The following is a 17,500-nucleotide window of genomic DNA, read 5'->3' as shown; positions in this document are numbered from 1 at the left end:
AGAACAATACGCTGAGAACAATACGCTGTAAACAATACGCTGTAAACAATACACTGAGAACAATACGCTGTAAACAATACGCTGTAAACAATACGCTGAGAACAATACGCTGAGAACAATACGCTGTAAACAATACACTGAGAACAATACGCTGTAAACAATACGCTGAGAACAATACGCTGAGAACAATACGCTGTAAACAATACGCTGTAAACAATACACTGAGAACAATACGCTGTAAACAATACGCTGTAAACAATACGCTGAGAACAATACGCTGAGAACAATACGCTGAGAACAATATGCTGTAAACAATACGCTGAGAACAATACGCTGAGAACAATATGCTGTAAACAATACGCTGAGAACAATATGCTGTAAACAATACGCTGAGAACAATACACTGAGAACAATACGCTGAGAACAATACGCTGTAAACATGAACAACGGGAGAACACGGACATTCGTGTTGTTCTAGTCGTCTGTCCACTCGCATGTGCAGAAGAACTATTCTCTACGGCTGTGGTGTGTACTCGCAGTAGCAGTATTTCTTAAAAGGTGTGTTGTTCCCTTTGTTTCCACGGAGCTGGAGCGTTTTCAAAAAATGGTGTTTTCCTGCTTTTCATGGAGACATTTAGAAAAAGTGACATTCTTCCCCGTATCCATGGAATCGGAGCGTTGTCAAAAAGTTGCAGGTTTTTTTCTGTTGCTGCGTCGACGGAAATGGAGCATTTTCATAAAGTCGTGTCCCCCCACCCCCGTTTCCATGGAGACAGAGTGTTTTCTAAATGTTACGTTTCCCCCGTTTCCATGGAGACAGAGTCGGCATGTTTTCAAAAGATTTCAGCTTGGGAGCCATATTGGAAAAGTTGTGTTTTCAGTGTTGAGTCATATACTTTGAAAGACGTACTTTTATTCAACTGGCTTCGTCGGTTCATGTGGTTTCGCTGACTAAGAAAAGAAGAAGGGAAAGAGGAAGTAGAAACAGCTACACCTGCAGGAACTCTGGAGAACTGCAGGCGATGCAAATCAACCCTCACCTGATCCTTTCCCAATATTCATCATCTGACGAGACCGAGGGAAATCGGTGGCGACTGTTTCCTGCCCATCTGGAATCGTATCCATCCTGAAGTTAAACTCCTGCGACGTTTTTAATGATAATTATCTTAATTTAACAGCGACGACTCACAAACGTCGGACACGCTTTAAGAAATATAAATAAATTAAAGGACCTGAAATATTTGTGTTGCATTCTCATTAAGAGTATGTGTACACACACACACACACACACACACACACACACACACACACACACACACACACACACACACACACACACACACACACACACACACACACACACACACACACACACACACACACACACACACACACACACACACACACACACACACACACAGTGTAATTCGTTTAGCAGTGCTTGACTTCCTGCACAGTTTGATGTTTAAATTAAAACCATCGATCAGAGGTTGGCTCTTATTAAACCGTCCCCCCTGGAGATAGTGTGTGTGTGTGTGTGTGTGTGTGTGTGTGTGTGTGTGTGTGTGTGTGTGTGTGTGTGTGTGTGTGTGTGTGTGTGTGTGTGTGTGTGTGTGTGTGTGTGTGTGTGTGTGTGTGTGTGTGTGTGTGTGTGTGTGTGTGTTAGTTATAGTCTCAGGTTTATGCCATTCCTTTTCTCTTCCCATGTGATCCGTAGAGATTTCCTCCGTCCATCTGTTGGTCTGATGTCACCTGTTTCCTGCTCATTCAGATCCACACGGTCGGCGCTGGTACATCCAAACAGTCTGATGGTCGACCTTCCTACAACTGAACAGTTACAACAGCCGGTTGAATTTGTTAAGTCAAACATGATAGACGAATAAGTGGCTGTAAAGTAGTAATATTTGTGAATAAGCACCTATATAAGAATGTAACTCGATAACAGCTTCTGTAACGTTCTGCCTTGTTTCTAACATGTTTGGCTCAATGTCTGACATTGTTCTTGTTATAGTTGTTAGTATGTTCCTGAGGGCGTGTTCACACTCTGGACCTCAGTCTCTTCAGGGGGAAACTGTTTCGTTTGGACGGTGATAAAACGCTCCAGAACTCTGAACCAGAGCGAACAAGATCTCTGGTCCCCTGAAAACATCGAACTGGGTTCGTTTATAAACCATCTTTCTAGCAGGCGGGGTGAGAGGACGGGACGCAATGCATTCTGGGTAGGAAAGGAACAACGCGAACCGCATGAATTAGAAGAAGCAGACGCAGAAAGAAAAACTGTTGAAAATATCACCCGGGCAGCTGTGGAGTAGAGAGGAAGAGGTAGTGAGGAAGACTCTGATATCTGGGCTGAAGATATCGGGGATGTTTGTGGCTACCCATTAGCCACGAGCTAACTAGCCTAGCCACCACCGCACCAATCAATGAGCCGTGTTTCTTCTTCTCTTCCTCTCTGGTCAGAGTTTGTTTCAGGCGACAGCGCCCCCAAACCAGCAGCTGCTGTTATTATTATTATTATTGTTATTATTATTATTATTATTATTATTATTATTATTATTATTATTATTATTATTACAATGTTTTCTGGCTCTTTGGTCTGCAGAGGCGATGTCCAAACTCGATGGAGCGCCCTGGACCACACCTGAGTATCAGGGAATACAACGGGACATGGCTGTGGAGCAGCTCCTCCTGAATAAACTTAAAAAATGTGCCACAGAAATGCTTGGGGTTATTATGACGTACCAGGTTTTGGAGTGACGCGGTGACGTGGCTCTCACTCTTTGGCGGTGGGCAGTTAACAACTGGCAATAGCCCCTGGACTAGCACCTGGTTGTTTTTGGTGTAAAAGCCCCTGTTCAGACCCTGTTCCAGACGTGTTTGGGCCCTGCTTTCCCCCGTTTAGGACCCATTTAGACCCTGTTTCTGATACGTATCGACCCAGTCTCAGACATGTTTGGGCCCTGTTTGGCCTTTATGTCTGACATGGTTCATCTTTAGCTCCTGTTCCAGCCTGGTTGTGGTCTGGTTTCTGACATGTTGTTAGACTCTGTTTTGACCCTTCTCAAGCCTTCCCCTCATGTTGAAGTCCTGTTTATGACACGTTCACACTCTGTCATCACTGCTTTGCCCACATTCAAGGGCTTTGTCTGTCACGTTTCACTCAAATGTCTGCTTCTTCTATTTCTTTTCCTCATCATCTATCCAGATTGTTTCAGTCCTGTGACGACTCTGCTTATTGGAAAAGGAGAAAAATGAAGTCCCAACCCACTTTGTTGGAGGCTTTCAAATATGAAGATGTTTAGTTTCCATCCGTCAGTAACAAAGCATCAGACTGGAGAAGCTGCTGGATGAAAATAGCTGAAGTTTCATCTGATGCTTTGGTGGAGAGCGCCGCTCCGTCATATAATAAATCTAACCCGAGCAACTCGACCTTTAGAAATGTATTGAATAACGCACTTTCCAGGTCGACAGGCTGTTTTTGTGAAGCGCCCGACGCTCTCCACGTTTCATCACATTCTCTCATCTCAAACGATTTATCTGTAACGTCACGCCGGCCTGGTTATCAGAGGAGGCAGCGACACGTCACCAGCGCTCCCCTTCTTCCTCCTTCATCTCCCCTGATAGAAGACTCGTCTAAATCTGTCACCACTTGTTCAAACTTCCAGGTCTCTGAGACCTGCAGGTCAGGATAACCAGGACAAACAGAGATCCACTTTAAGATTTATTAATTTAAAAAAAAAAAAAAAGCTCATTTTTTAATTTCCTCCTTTGCAGTTGCTGTATTTTATTTTGGCTGCTGCAGAGGGCTGAGGCTTCAGGCGTCGGGGATGGGAATATATGAGGTGTGTGACGGTTTTCACACTGAATCTAGTTTGACTTTACGTCGTTATTCCTTCGCTCCAGTAGCGATGACGTAGTTTGGCCCATTTATGAATGCAGAACTAAAAGTTACTTTACTTTTTGTTCTTAGTTATCTTTAAGTTTATCCACAACATGGACTTTCTTATTATTCTAAAATGAACATAAACAGAAAATAAAGTATTCAAATATTTGAAAATCTGTAATTGCCCATCAGCACTGTACAAACTGAGAATATCTGTTTAGTAGCATATACTCAATAAGTAATATTAATAAGTAGAGCGGCTTGTTCTTTGTGTGTTTTTATTACAAAAACAACCAACAGTGCCAAACCTCCTCCAGCATGCAGGACATGCACTGCAGTTTTCAGCGTCTCTGCGGTTTCCATGGAAACGGACATCATTTTCAAACATGGCCGTCTAAAGGCGAAACTTTCCTGAACCCAAAACCCAAAAACCAGTTTGCTTTCACTTGGAATGTTGTGTACACTGAGGGTAAAGCTCTGGCGTTCAACACGATGTGATGGTGAATCGAACGCCGTGAACTTATGCTCATTATCATTTTTAGGCCTCAGAAAACATCGATTCCAAACTGCCCTCTTACTGTTGTTCTCGTACGGGCATAAAGTAAAATAGATTTTTTTCCTTCTTCTACATTCATGCAAATATCGTCTCCTCTTTCCCAAGTTTATTGTAATGAGTTTCCTTGATATGCCAGAAGTGTGTGTGTGATATTACTTCAGTAGTTTCACACTTGTAGACTTGTTTTTGTGTGTTAGAAGTTTAAAAACTCTCCCACAGAGTGACGTCAGTCTGCATTTACAGGTCGTACAGTTTCCAGAAGAGTTACCGAGAGACAAAAAGACCTAGAAGCAAATGAAAGGAGTTCTGAGGTCACTGACCTTCAGTGTGTGGAGAGAAACATCAGTTCACCTCTGGGCGTCCATGTTTGGGTTACGTAAGGAAGCAGGCAGAGAGGCAGAAACCCGGCACACAGGCTGCAGCGCTCTCTTCAGAGTGGTTCCTCTCCTGCGCTGCATGCATGACTTCCTCCGGTGACTGGTTCTCCTCCACCTCTTCTCGCTCCACGTCAGGACCCACGTTTTACTGTGTGATCCTTACGTAATCCTCCATCATGTTTTCTGGGAGCTCTACATTTAGCAGCTTCCAGGCTGACACTTTTAACTGGAGACGTCGTGTCGGCGCTCTGACCTCTTCCACTTCCACTTGTCGTTGTTTGGTGGCAGAAATACTCCAGAGGATTCTACTTGATAAGAACTCACTGTTGGATGGGAATGTTGTGGTTGGTTTATAATTTCTACTACAGCTTTTTAGTACTTGTGGCCCAAACTACACAGAACCATGTCGACAGAACAAACGATAGGTTTGTTTCTGCTCATTTCAATCAGGCTCCTACAAAGACCAACTAGAGCAACAATAGTCATCGAGTAGAGTCAAACAGTCATAGAGACACTTTGGACAAGATATTCAATTATAAAACAAATAAAACAAGAGACAAGACTGTTATCAACCATTTTTATCAAAGACCAACAACAGACAAGACCAACCAGGTCAGATACCAACAAGTACTATGACAGAAGAGATTACTCTATGCCAGTCTTAGAAATCTCCCAAAAGGTCAAGAATGGTTGTCTTCTGGTTTTATTCAGGCTCCAACAAAGACAAACAACCAATGTGACGTTGTGTAAAAGCCGATTCATACTCCATATTAACAAGAAGAAAGTTGGTCACTCTGGCGTCCTGCCGTACAAAATGACGTCATTTTTGGTTCGATGTTCCGACCGTCTGGGCCGAAGTATGTCGGTGGTGCACTGCCGAAACTACGCATGCGTGTTCCAGCTCGCGAATGACTGTCAGTCATATTTCAATCCTGTTTAGCATGTAGCTTCACTACTGTGAGAGACATTAACATGTCAGAGGGCGGATGTACGTGATGCACCTGAACGCATCACTCAGCTCCTGCAGTTCAAACCAACCAACACAAACTTTATCTTTTATTACTGGAACAGTTCAGAGAAATGTGTTTCTGAAAACATTTGAAGTGAGAAATAAACTGTCTGAAAGTTAAAACGCCGCTTCACAGACGTGTGAGGGGGCGTGGCCTGCGTTCCACAGCTTCTCCTCGGAGTATGAACTGTCCTACTGATAAAGCTTTTGTTCAGCCAACTGGCTGGCGACACAGCAGAACTTCTTCTTGTTCTTATGGGTTCTAAATGGGAGTCTGCAGGCGCCTTAATCCTGCTTCCCGGGTCCAGGACGTAGCGTTTGGTCCTGCTTTCTAATATTTATGGTTCTGATGAAAACCAACTGTGACGATTTGAGGAGAAATTCGTTTCCACAGTTAAATTGAATGTTTGTTTGTTTACAGGTGAAACACAACGGTCTTATCCAGGAGATGAACCATCCAACAGCAGGACGCATCGCTGTACCTGGTACACACACACACACACACACACACACACACACACACACACACACACACACACACACACACACACACACACACACACACACACACACACACACACACACACACACACACACACACACACACACACACACACACACACACACACACACACACACACACACACACAGCTGTCCTCTGCCTCACCCTCAGCTCCCTGTGTTTGACACCAGCTTGTTAAATGGAGTTTTTCCTAGAAGTGTTGGTTTTTTTCTCCCGTGCATCGGGATGCAGTTATGGATGTCCTGCCGACACGCACAGAAAGCCGCTCCGCTGGGACAGACCTTCCGCTGAACTTTTCCCGCGGACACACAAACAAATACTTTCATTAAAACCACAAGATTCCGCTCAGCAGAAACACACAGGCGCTCGTCCGCGGGGATTCGGCTGGTTTGATGGATCTCACCGTGTTTCCACTAAGAGGAAGCTGTTTGTCCACCTCGGCGTATTTACAGTGTAATCCGTCTTGGAACCTGTGAGTGGGTCTCGGGCCCAGCAGGAAGACATTCATAACGAGCTCAGGCGGGTCGGTGTGTGTCGGCTTGGCGTCAGCCTGTTTCCTCGATGGAGACTTCTGAACCAAACTCCAATTACAGAGTTTACTTGAACTGTTTTCCCTTTCCCTGCTCTTCTTTGTGTAAAGTAAGAAAACCCCCTTGGGTCGGCTCAGTCGGCCATCAGTGGCTTATTTTCACTTGATCATCTCAGTCAGGGAATTTTTCAAGAGCTGTATTTTCCAGAATATAAGCTGCAAATCACTATGAAGTGCATCTGTCAAAAGATGTGACACAGGTCACAAGCAGTTGTTTTTTCATGTCCAGAAGTAACTGGACCTTCAACAATCCTCGGTTGTTAATAGGAAAGGGATTAACAAGGATAACCAAGGATAACCAAGGATAACCAAGGATAACCAAGGATAACCAAGGATAGCCTAATAACCTTCTTTCTCACACTCTGGTTCTAATACTCTGCTTCTGGTTTCTCGTCTTCAAATTCTACTGCGTTGCTTTTTCTTTCTGACGACATTTTTCTTGCTCATTCAGTAAAATACAGCAATAATGGCTTATCTGTGGTACTGTAGCAGCTTTCTGTTGTCATGCAGTGACATCTAGTGGTCACCGATGTAACGTACCAGTATGATTTGAAATATAAGTTGCTTTTAATGTAGTTTAATGTAAGTCACAGGGGCCAGCCAAATGACTCAAGAGAGTGTAACTGTGGTCCAGAAGGTACGGTATCTCCCTGTCGTGACCGATGTAGGGCTGGGCAATAAATCGATTTAATTGATTTATAGAATTTGTAGCTAAAAAAGATTTTTATTTTGAAAATCCGCACAGCTTTTCATCATTGTTTGCATTCTGTTCCACCATTTGCTGTGACTTTGCTTAAACCTGATTAAAGCTTGAATTTGTTGAACGACGGAGCCACATTCACTTTTTATTTTGGGATTGTTTCTATGCGTTTTAGCGATGAAGACCATACCGGCAATAAAGTTGCACTTATGACAACATATCTGATGTCTGCTTTAAGTGTACTAAGAAAAGAAATCGAATCAAACCTCGAATTTTTCTTTAAAAAATCCTAAAATTTTCTTTTTTTTGCAGGCCAGATCGTCCGGCCCTAAAATTACCTATTGTGATTTAAATAAAACAGAAGAACGAGGCCTTACTTAGATATTATTGAAAACATTGACGTGTACACAATGTTTAAACGGCATGCAAATGACAGAAATACTGAAACTGATGTTAACATGTTGGGTCTGTTCTTTGTTTCTGTAACGAAACCAAATATTGGACAAAGACAACAAGACACTGTAAACATTAACAACAGGAGGACACAGACATTCTGCTGGACAGACCACCAAGTTGGACTGTTATTACGGTGACTGTCAAAATAAAAGTCCCCGGAGAACATGGACGGGGAGTCATGACACTCTGGAGGAAACTTTGTTGTTATTGTCTCTACTGAGCATGTGCAGAACTACTCGATACTACAACCGTGGTGCTCATGACCAGTAGCAGCCAGGAGGGATGGATGAGGGATGGAGGAGGGATGGAGGAGGGGTGGAGGAGGGATGGAGGAGGGATGGAGGAGGGATGGAGGAGGGATGGTGGAGGGATGGAGGAGTGATGGAGGAGGGGTGGAGGAGTGATGGAGGAGGGATGGTGGAGGGATGGAGGAGTGATGGAGGAGGGATGGTGGAGGGATGGAGGAGTGATGGAGGAGGGGTGGAGGAGGGATGGTGGAGGGATGGAGGAGTGATGGAGGAGGGGTGGAGGAGGGATGGAGGAGGGATGGTGGAGGGATGGAGGAGTGATGGAGGAGGGATGGTGGAGGGATGGAGGAGTGATGGAGGAGGGGTGGAGGAGGGATGGTGGAGGGATGGAGGAGTGATGGAGGAGGGGTGGAGGAGGGATGGAGGAGTGATGGAGGAGGGATGGAGGAGTGATGGAGGAGGGATGGAGGAGGGGTGGAGGAGGGATGGTGGAGGGATGGAGGAGTGATGGAGGAGGGGTGGAGGAGGGATGGAGGAGTGATGGAGGAGGGATGGAGGAGGGATGGAGGAGGGATGGAGGAGTGATGGAGGAGGGGTGGAGGAGGGATGGAGGAGTGATGGAGGAGGGATGGAGGAGTGATGGAGGAGTGATGGAGGAGGGATGGAGGAGGGATGGTGAGATCAACCACAGGTTCAGACAGGCGGCTGCAGTAATGCAGGTACTGTAGGACCGTCGTGATGAAGAGGAGCTGAGCTATAAAGCAGAGCTCTGTTTACCGGTCGCTCTACATCCCCACCCCCACCTGTCCTCAGAAACTCTGGCTCAGGACCGATAGAATGAGATCACAGGTACAAGCGCCTGATATGAGTTTTGTTGCGGTGGACAGGGAGCCTGGACTTCTCTGCTCTCTCCACGGCCATCATGAGGCCAAACAGAAGAAGAAGGATGGATATGTTCACTGTGGATCAGTTCATTCACTCTTTCTAACTCCTCTTCAGGTTTTTCACTCACGATCTCAGGATTCCTTTTCTAACGAGGGAAACTAGTGAGCCAACTAACATGTTAAGAAGGAGCTTGTGCCAATTGAGGAAAAATATGTAACATTTTGTAAAATCCTTTGTTTTCTTCTTCTTTTTTTTCTTCTGTCTGAGAATCACTTTAACAAGTCTGGGAAGCTGGAGCTGTCCAACGCCTCTGGTTTCATTCAGAGAGACACAAAGACAGAGTGACAGTGACTGACAGCACCAACGGGTGGTTGGTGCTGTCACACCACACACACACACACACACACACACACACACACACACACACACACACACACACACACACGAAATATGACGTCTTGTGAGTTTCCATTCGTCCTGTAATCTTCTTTCCTCTTGTCATTTACACCAAACCATAATGTGAGAGGAGTCTGTGTGTGTGTGTGTGTGTGTGTGTGTGTGTGTGTGTGTGTGTGTGTGTGTGTGTGTGTGTGTGTGTGTGTGTGTGTGTGTGTGTGTGTGTGTGTGTGTGTGTGTGTGTGTGTGTGTGTGTGTGTGTGTGTGTGTGTGTGTGTGTGTGTGTGTGTGTGTGTGTGTGTGTGTGTGTGTGTGTGGTGAGTCTATTCACGGCCTTAACAATATCCTTTTCTTTGCTCTGCACTCTTCTGTTCATCTCTGTTTAGTAAACAACACCAGACACAAGTGTATGCGAGTGTGCACTTTCTGTGTGCAGGATGTTTGTGTGAAACTGTTCTGTGTGTGTGTGTGTGTGTGTGTGTGTGTGTGTGTGTGTGTGTGTGTGTGTGTGTGTGTGTGTGTGCGTGTGCATGTATACGTGTGTGTGTCTCTGCTGTCCCTCAGAGGTTAATTGAGTGTGAAAACGTGCTGCTCAGAGCATTCATTGGCCACCCTGTTGATGGCATTCCTCTGTGTGTGTGTGTGTGTGTGTGTGTGTGTGTGTGTGTGTGTGTGTGTGTGTGTGTGTGTGTGTGTGTGTGTGTGTGTGTGTGTGTGTGTGTGTGTGTGTGTGTGTGTGTGTGTGTGTGTGTGTGTGTGTGTGTGTGTGTGTGTGTGTGTGTGTGTGTGTGTGTGTGTGCGCTCTGTTTTCCGAGCCAGGAAATAACTGAGAACAAACAGTAACAGAAGTGTGTGTCCATTAATAGAGGCCACAGCTGATGTTATATAATTAAAATAGCTGAACGACTGAAACGTGATGAAGAAGAGGAGATAAACAGTTTGTCCTGCGGGTGGCGCTAACCTGACACCTATTCAGAACTATCCAACAAGTTATTAATTACTATTTACTGTAATTTCCCATGACCACTTATCAGTAATGAGGATTTTCTCTAATTAAGCAGTATGATCATTAACTCAATGATCATACTAATAACTAACCAGTTCTACAAGTAACTTGCTCTAATGATGGTCTTGTATTAGAACTATTCATAACCAGCCAGGACTATCAGCAGTTTACCAATACTATCTGTGCATAACTATATTTAACTAACCGACCGACGGACTGACAAGTAAGACAACCCACCCATCAATCAGCCAACTGACCAGTCGGCCATCCAGCTAGTCAACGGACTGTCCGACCCACCAACCAGTCTGTCAACCAACCAACCAACCAACCAACCCACCCAGCAACCCAACCAACTGACCAGTTTGCCAACAAACCGACTGACCTGCCAACCAGCCAGTCAATTAATCAGCTGAATTATCAGTCAGCCAACCGACCGACCGACCGGCCGACCGACCGACCGACCGACCGACCGACCGACCGACCGACCGACCGACCGACCGACCGACCGACCGACCGACCGACCGACCGACCGACCGACCACATCATTTTCAAAACGTTGCTGTGTAAAAGCAAAAATGTATTTATCGGGAAGTGTAATTAAACGAATGTGTAGTTTTTTGTGCGATTAATAAAAAACAAGATTACATGTGAGTACTCTAGTGCCGACAGGAACTCATCGATAGAAAACAAAGAGAGAAATGTGACAGTTGAATGAAATGATTACGTAACCTTATTCCTTAATGATTTACCCTGACACCCCCAACACACACACACACACACACACCCCCAACACACACACACACACACACACACACACACACACACACACACACACACACACACACACACACACACACACACACACCCCCAACACACACACACAAACACACACACACACACTCACGCACACACCCAACACACACACACACACACACACACACACACACACACACACACACACACACACACACACACACACACACACACACACACACACACACACACACACACACACACACACTGTGAGAGTTCGGCTCATTAGTGCTGTTCTTTAAAATCTGCTGATTGTTATGAGGTTCCCCAAATAAAGCGTTTGTTCCCTCCGTTCTTCGCTCCCTCCGTTCCTCGTTCCCGCCGTTCTACGTTCCCTTCGTTCTTCGTTCCCTCCGTTCTTCGCTCCCTCCGTTCTACGTTCCCTCCGTTCTACGTTCCCTCCGTTCTACGTTCCCTCCGTTCTTCGCTCCCTCCGTTCTACGTTCCCTCCGTTCTATGTTCCCTCCGTTCTATGTTCCCTCCGTTCTTCGCTCCCTCTTAAACAGAAAAGACAAAGAATTCACTGAAAACAGCTTCCAAGGTGGAACTTTTTGAAAACACTCCAACACCATCTCCGTGGAAACGAGAGCAAAACACCACGGTTAAAAGTTCTGCTGCTGTACACCGTAGAAACTGGTAGTTCTGCACATGCTCAGTAGAGACCATCAGAACAAAGTTTCCTCCAGAGTGTCATGACTCTCAGTCCATGTTCTCCTGGACTTGGTACTTTTATTTTGACAGTCACATTAATAACAATCCAACTTGGTCTGTCCAGCAGAATGTCTGTGTCCTCCCAGTGTTCATGTTAATAGCGTTTTATTCTCTGTGTGTGTGGTTTCATTACAAAAACAAACAGCGCCCACTGGTGGCCCAACATGTTAAATACATCATTTCACCATTTCTGCCGTTTCCATGGAAACAAACATCGTTTTCAAAATGTTTCTGTGTCAATGTGAATTTTTTCTGAAATGAAAACACCAAAACAATGAATCTTCATTTGAACCTTTGTCTTGTAAACGGAAACGAGCTGCAGGAGACGCGGCGTTGCAGTAAAAGTACTGCAGTTTCTTCAGTTTACATGGATAAACAATGTGAACAGAAACACACTGGAATGTCTTTTCACTAGAAACTACCACCACAAGCAGCTCAGTGCAACAATCATCGCTTCATTCTTTGTTTCTATTTTGTTGTTTTGTTTGTTTTCAGGTCCAGCCGTTCGTTTCAGCAGCTTCTCACACGGCGAGCCGACGCCCCCTCCTCTCATTGGTCAGCACACTGTGCAGGTGCTCCGGGACACCTTGGCCTACAGCGACGACGCCATCCACGCCCTGCTGGAGTCCAGGGCGGTGGCCCAGAACCAAGTGTCCTGATTGGCTCAGAACAACAACAGAGAAGAACAGGTTCAATCAGCTGATCCGTCGAAAAACTGCACTCCTCTTTTATTTTTGCAAATCAGACATTTTTTACAGTTCACACCATGAGCCTGTTTTCCTGATCTTTGATATAACAATATTTACATAATTCACATGTGTATTTTACACAATATGCACTATGAACATCACTCCTTATATGACATCACATTTCTCATCACAATAAACTCATCACCATGGATAAAATCAAACACTCCGATCAGTTTTATAGCAACAAACAATTATTGCAAAAAGCAATATTTACAATGGAACTCGTTCAAACACTCGACTCATTTTCCTAAAGACCCGCTCTCTCCACTGTCACTCCACCACTTGTAAAAACATGTTTTTATGACTCTGGTTGTAACTTTTTATGAGCAGCTGGTCGTGAATAAAGTGTTTCCATCATGTGCACGTCAGAATCTGATGATCAGACACTTTTATTGTTGTTTTTCAGCAGCATGATTCTTGGTATTTGGCCGCAGCCACTCATAAATGAGTTTATTTACTATTAATAACAAGACCAAGAAACTAACACACTCTACCTCACCCCAACCAGCACCACATACCTACTGTCGTGTTTAGAGGGGTCATTTCATCCATCGTTTCTCCTCCTCCTCCTGTTCTCCTCCTAATCCTGTTCCTCCTGTTCTCCTCCACCTCCTGTTCTCGTCCTGTTCACCTCCTCCTCCTCCTCCTGTTCTCCTCCTCCTCCTGTTCTCCTCCACCTCCTGTTCTCGTCCTGTTCACCTCCTCCTCCTCCTCCTCCTCCTCCTCCTGTTCTCCACCTCCTCCTGTTCTCCTCCTCCTCCTGTTCTCCTCCCCCTCCTGTTCTCCTCCTGTTCACCTCCTCCTCCTCCTCCTCCTCCTCCTGTTCACCTCCTCCTCCTGTTCTCCACCTCCTCCTGTTCTCCTCCTCCTGTTCTCGTCCTCCTGTTCTCCTCCTCCTCCTGTTCTCCTCCTCCTCCTGTTCTCCTCCTCCTGTTCACCTCCTCCTCCTCCTGTTCACCTCCTCCTGTCCTCCTCCTCCTCCTGGTCTGGTCGGTCCAGAAACCTTCAGTATTCTAAGTTTCTAGCTCCTCCTTGATTTTCCTCATTTGAATATTGGATCATAGGAGCTGCATTCAGAATCTGCTGTGTCTGTGTGAGCTGGACTGGCTCCGCCCACACATGCCCATCTTGGGAAGAGGAGGAAGTACTTCCTCTCGTGGTGCCATGTGCCAGAGCAGAGCTGCCTAATTGTGGGAGGAGTCAAAGGGAGGGCCTACCTTGATTGGGATTGGCTAAACCCCCGATGACACTATATAGGGTTTGATCTCTGATTGGCTGGTTGGAGCGACACACTTTTTAAAACCTGAAACAAGCCAGGGACAGAGAGGACAGACTGTCTTCACTTCTGGGACGTCAGTCCAGGTATGGGGACGAGTAGTACTGCTGGAGAACCTTCAGGAAGTGGGTTCTGTATACTGTGACCAACGTCTTCTATTGACTTACACACAAAATTGTGCCTTTTAATCGAAATGCAACTATGAATGTCTGTTGAAGCCTTTATTGTCAAATATTGATGGAACTGGAACAAACCTTGGTCATGTGACTTCTAGCCTTTGTTTCCATCAGAAAGAAAGTAGTTCTCTACAGTCTGAATGAAATAACGCCAGCAGAAGCATTAGCTTCATAGCTAGCCTCCCTCGTTTACGTCTTGGATGTCCACCGAGACGTTCGTCTTCATGTGGATTTCATCTGTACACAGAAACCACAGACCACATGGTTTCCCCGGGATCGTCAGCACAGTGAAGAACGCTCCGGAATCTGACTGAGAACTACATTTAAGACTTGTTCTGAAGGAAATAGAGCAGAAACAGGCTGCTGCAATCAAGAGTCCATGCACGAGTTCAAAGATGCAGCATCGGATTCTAACCTGCAACCAATATAATGTTCACCGTTCGAAAAGCAAGAGGAGCTAACGAGAAGTGTTGGTTAACAGTCAACCGACTGACAGCTCGTTGTGTGGTGAGCACCTCCTCATTATGATTAATACTAATCACTGGTAAACTATTGATAAAAAGCTGAAGTTTGATTATTACACGTCACTAAATACAGTCTTACATGCCACGGTTTCTAAAACAGCCTTTCTTAAAGAGCCGACTTCTCCTGGAGTCACTGCATCACTGCAAACAACCCAATAGGAATCGAGTCTGCAGTCTCCCACGTCCACACCGAGACACCTTCCCTCTGGATAAACGAACAGAAGCCTGATTCTCTCCACTTCATTCATTTTACTTCCCGAAGGCAGCGGGAGCGTCCATCGCACAATTTAACAGCCAACGAACTCGACGGATACTAACGGTTCCTCCGGTTCTCAGTCTTACCCAAAGCTAGAGCGGTCCAACGTGTCTAATGAGCCAGTGGTTCCACCAGAAAGTGATGTTCTGGCTCATTCAAAGGACCATGAAAGGACTCAGACACCAATAGTCTCCAGAGGACACTGTTAGACCACTGCAGTCTCACAGGAAATGTCTCCTTTTTCATAGAAAATGTCTTACAAAGTAAAACTTTCTTCTTAAATACACCAGAAACTGCAGTTTCTCGTCACATAGAGGGATTGTTGATGTGAAAATAAGATTAATGCAGATTTAAACAAGTGATTCTCAGCATCGGCCACAGATCTTGTGAGGAAATGTAAACAAGCATCACGACTCGTCCCAGAACTTCACCATCTCATCAGGTCGGTCCGGGCTGTCGGGATGAAACCAGGGAAACCCGGAGTGTGTTGCTGAAGTGGCAGTTTGGCCGAGAGGCCGGACGACAGTTTGATTAATGATGAAGAAAATCCTGTGTGGGGGGGCGTTCCAACCGGGGGGGGGGGGGGGGGGGGGGGGGGGCGTTCCAACCAGCACCGTGTTTATCGAGTTCTACTGAACTCCATGCATCTGGACGGCGGCGGACCGCAGAGGGACACACAGGCTGACGGGTTTGTTTGAGTTTTGGGAGGTGAGGGGAAGGGAGGGGAGGGGAGGGAGGGGAGGGGAGGAGGAGAGGTGAGGGAGGTGAGGGGAGGAGGTGAGGGAGGGGAGGGAGGTGAGGAGGGGAGGGGAGGTGAGGGCAGGGAGGTGAGGTGAGGGGAGGGAGGGGAGGGAGGTGAGAGAGGAGGGGAGGTGAGGGGAAGGGAGGGGAGGGGAGGGAGGGGAGGGGAGGAGAGGTGAGGGAGGTGAGGGAGGGAGGTGAGGGAGGGGAGGGAGGGCAGGGAGGTGATTCTGAGGGAGGGAGGGGAGGGAGGTGAGGGAGGAGGAGAGGAGGTGAGGAGAGGGAGGTGAGGAAGAGGGAGGGAGAGGAGGTGAGAGAGGGAGGGGAGGGGAGGAGGAGAGGGAGGGAGGGAGGTGCAGGTATGATTCATCAGGACTCGCCGTCCAGAACACCTTGCTCCTGAGCCGCCATCCGCGTCCTGAGATCAGTCTGGTGGGAAACTGAATGAATCCTTCAAATCTGAGTTGTAAAGGTTTGTAGGGACCAGAAGCTTGATAAGAGACCATTATGCCCTGATCCTGGACTGTGAGGACATGAACCTTTGTTCCAAAGTATGAATTAGTCTCGTTTGACCTTCAGGACGTCGTGGCTGGATTAAGGAGACGTGGACCTTCTGTCGTTCCTTATCAAGATGATCAGAAAACCTTCTCTCTCTGGTGATTAAACAGTTAAAAAACACTAAATAACCTTTTTGTTCGTTTTCACTTTGTTTATTCATTTATTGAATTCAGTTTAATTGATTTCTCCTTTCAGCTCTATTTCATTCAGGCTGCGTGTTGAAGACTCGCGACACCAAACGTCTGATCAACACGTAGAATCTGTGTTCGGCCTCCTCTCTGCTAAAGGCTGAGCTGATCCACAAATCCTCTTCAATTATTAAAAACAGACACAATCATGAACAATGCGAATTGCTTTCACACATTAACTCAGCATTAATCCGTCAGTAGATCAGCTCAGTCTGCAGCCGCTCTAGTTCCGGTTCAAGAGTTTTTGTTTTCGTTCCAGGGAAAGCTTCAGCTTCACACAGTAACGTTTTCATGGAGACGGATTCGGAGCATTTTTAAAAGTTGCTTCTTTGTTAACATCCAATCCAATGGAGTTATTTAGAAACAGGTAATATTCAGCAGTATTCACTACACTTTGTTTACAAAACAGGAAACCAGGAGAAGAAGAAGAAGAGCAGGAAAACCATTAGAACAGGTAAGAAGATTCTAACGCAGCTTTAGCATCACAATTTATCCTTAATCCTGCTCAATAATCCCACAGAGAGCAGAGAGATTCATGAACCTATGAACAGACATGTTAGAGTTTGGGCCCAAAACAAAGAGCGAAGAGGGATTTACTTTATTCCAGAACTTCTCTGGTGTTTCACCGACGAGACGAGAGGCTGTGAGAGGCTGCAGCGTCGCTTTATTGTTTTAATGGGTGAAGAAGGAGCTCTCTCTCTCTCTCTCTCTCTCTCTCTCTCTCTCTCTCTCTCTCTCGTCTCTCTCTCTCTCTCTCTCTCTCTCTCTCTCTCTCCTCTCTCTCTCTCTCTCTCTCTCTCTCGCTCTCTCGCTCTCTCTCGCTCTCTCTCTCTCTCTCTCTCTCTCTCTCATCTCTCTCGCTCGCTCTCTCTCACTCTCT

The 17,500-nt window shown here is 45.9% G+C and overlaps 1 protein-coding gene across 1 annotated transcript in view; it reads left to right on the top strand.

Annotated features, from left to right (window-relative positions):
• Nucleotides 1–13,282, top strand: part of sugct (succinyl-CoA:glutarate-CoA transferase) — a 90,259-nt gene extending 76,977 nt beyond the window's left edge. Inside the window, exons 13-14 of the mRNA XM_080489677.1 lie at nucleotides 6,247–6,310; nucleotides 12,648–13,282. Coding sequence (XP_080345803.1) covers nucleotides 6,247–6,310; nucleotides 12,648–12,811 — 228 coding nt within the window. The 3' untranslated portion in view covers nucleotides 12,812–13,282. The remainder of the gene's footprint in view (nucleotides 1–6,246; nucleotides 6,311–12,647) is intronic.
• The last annotated feature ends 4,218 nt before the right edge of the window (nucleotides 13,283–17,500 follow it).

Source organism: Lipophrys pholis (assembly GCF_963383615.2).
Source record: "Lipophrys pholis genome assembly, chromosome: 20".
Classification (NCBI taxonomy): Eukaryota; Metazoa; Chordata; class Actinopteri; order Blenniiformes; family Blenniidae; genus Lipophrys; species Lipophrys pholis.
This window is presented reverse-complemented; position numbering and strand designations above follow the sequence as displayed.